General features: G+C 42.5%; 1 protein-coding gene across 1 annotated transcript; it reads right to left on the bottom strand.

Annotated features, from left to right (window-relative positions):
• Positions 1-479: 479 nt before the first annotated feature.
• On the bottom strand, positions 480-1,620 carry LOC115187676 (protein S100-A1). Its single transcript, XM_029746669.1, has 2 exons — positions 1,196-1,620; positions 480-1,121 (listed from the first exon to the last, which is right to left on the bottom strand). The coding sequence occupies exons 1-2, from the start codon at positions 1,358-1,360 to the stop codon at positions 960-962; spliced, it is 327 nt and encodes a 108-aa protein (XP_029602529.1). The 5' UTR covers positions 1,361-1,620; the 3' UTR covers positions 480-959.
• Positions 1,621-1,824: the final 204 nt, after the last annotated feature.

Below are 1,824 nucleotides of genomic sequence, written 5' to 3'. Positions count from 1 at the left end.
GAGGCTGCTGTCTATATACATAGACTTGAAATCACTAGTCACTTTAATAATGTTCACACATTTTGCATTACTCATCTCATATGTATATACTGTATTCTATTCTACTGTATCTTAGTCTATGCCGCTCTGACATTGCTCGCCCAAATATTTATATATTCTTAATTCCATTCCTTTACTTCAGATTGTGTGTATTGTTGTGAAATACTTGTTAGATATTACTGAACTGTTGGAGCTACAAACACAAGCATTTCTCTACACCCGCAATAACATCTGCTAAACACGTGTATGTTTGATTAAGTTAATGGAAGTGCAGCACAGACACAGAAGTCCATCCCTGGAGTGTCTCTCACTCTGCTCCCATCTGGTGGCCAGACTGTGTTACTACTCCTCTCATCCATCACAGAGACTGGGTAACATGAGGAATATCCCAAACATACACACAAAGTACCCAGAAACCATAACAATACTCCATGACAAGCTTTGGTTAAATGTCATGTTTATTCTATCGAGGAGGAACAGTTTAACAATGAACTAAAAATGAACAGGGGGTTTACAAAACGAATGAAAAGACAGAGAAATGATATTCACATATTCAACAATGACCGTTATTAATGATGATTTATACTCTCCAAATTTTCACTCTGGAATAAACTTCTGTGTGTTGGGTTTGGTTTGGATCGAGACGGCACACACACTAAACACAAAAACACACTGCCCAGTGTGCCACGATGCATCTATGAACATCTCGGAGTGTGTGTGTGCATGTGTGTGGTATGTATGGTGTGTGTAGGTCTCTGTTATTAAACAGTAGACATTAAGCCTAGCCAGGATTAGAGTGGAGATGTCTCATAATGATCGTCCTCCTCTCCTCAGTGAGTGAGGGAGTGAGGGAGTGAGGGAGTGTGTGAGAGAGAGAGCATAGATATGTGTGTGTGTGAGTGTACGTGTGTGTGTTGTGTTCACTTCTTCTCCCCCTTGTCGTTGTACTCCAGGAAGAAGTCGTTGCAGGCGACGGTGAGCGCCCCCACCAGGATAACAAACTCAGTGAAGTCCACCTCTCCATCATTGTTGGCATCCAGGTCCCCCATCACCTTGTCCACAGCTTCCTTGTCCTGGGCATTCTGGGTGAGGGAGAGAGGAAGACTTTTACGCTGTGTGTCTGTGCGTATGTGTCTGTGTGTGTGAATCTCCTTACCCCCAGGTAGTTGCCCAGCTCTGCAGAGAGCATCACTTTGAGCTCTGCTCTGCTCAGGGTGTATTTGTCGCCCTCGTCTCCAGAATACTTATGGAAGGTCTGGATCATCAGCTGCATGGCGGTCTCCAAGGTGGACACATTCTCTGTGTTGGTAGGGTTAGACATACTACAGAGGTAGAGAGACAACAGACATGGTTAGGATAATGATTAATAACATTATTAGACATACTACAGAGGTAGAGAGACAACAGACATGGTTAGGATAATGATTAATAACATTATTAGACATACTACAGAGGTAGAGAGACAACAGACATGGTTAGGATAATGATTAATAACATTATTAGACATACTACAGAGGTAGAGAGACAACAGACATGGTTAGGATAATGATTAATAACATTATTAGACATACTACAGAGGTAGAGAGACAACAGACATGGTTAGGATAATGAGTAGGTGTTTCACATTGTAGTAGGACATCAAGTGATGTAGCCTGTGCAGAGGGTTTGTATTTTCTCGTGGAAGCTGAGCCAGGATCAGATGGATCAGTCAAACACACTGTAGAGAGCAGTGGAGGCTGGTGAGAGGAGGACATCTCATTATAATGGCTGGAATGGAGTGATATC

Source organism: Salmo trutta, chromosome 3 (assembly GCF_901001165.1).
Source record: "Salmo trutta chromosome 3, fSalTru1.1, whole genome shotgun sequence".
Lineage (NCBI taxonomy): Eukaryota > Metazoa > Chordata > Actinopteri > Salmoniformes > Salmonidae > Salmo > Salmo trutta.
This window is presented reverse-complemented; position numbering and strand designations above follow the sequence as displayed.

Bases quoted from the DNA above. Each gene is read 5' to 3' on its own strand.
- LOC115187676 (XM_029746669.1), bottom strand. From the start codon at position 1,360: ATGTCTAACCCTACCAACACAGAGAATGTGTCCACCTTGGAGACCGCC. The intron at 1,122-1,195 runs GTAAGGAGATTC...TCCCTCACCCAG, and splicing joins AGCTGGGCAACTACCTGGGG to AATGCCCAGGACAAGGAAGC.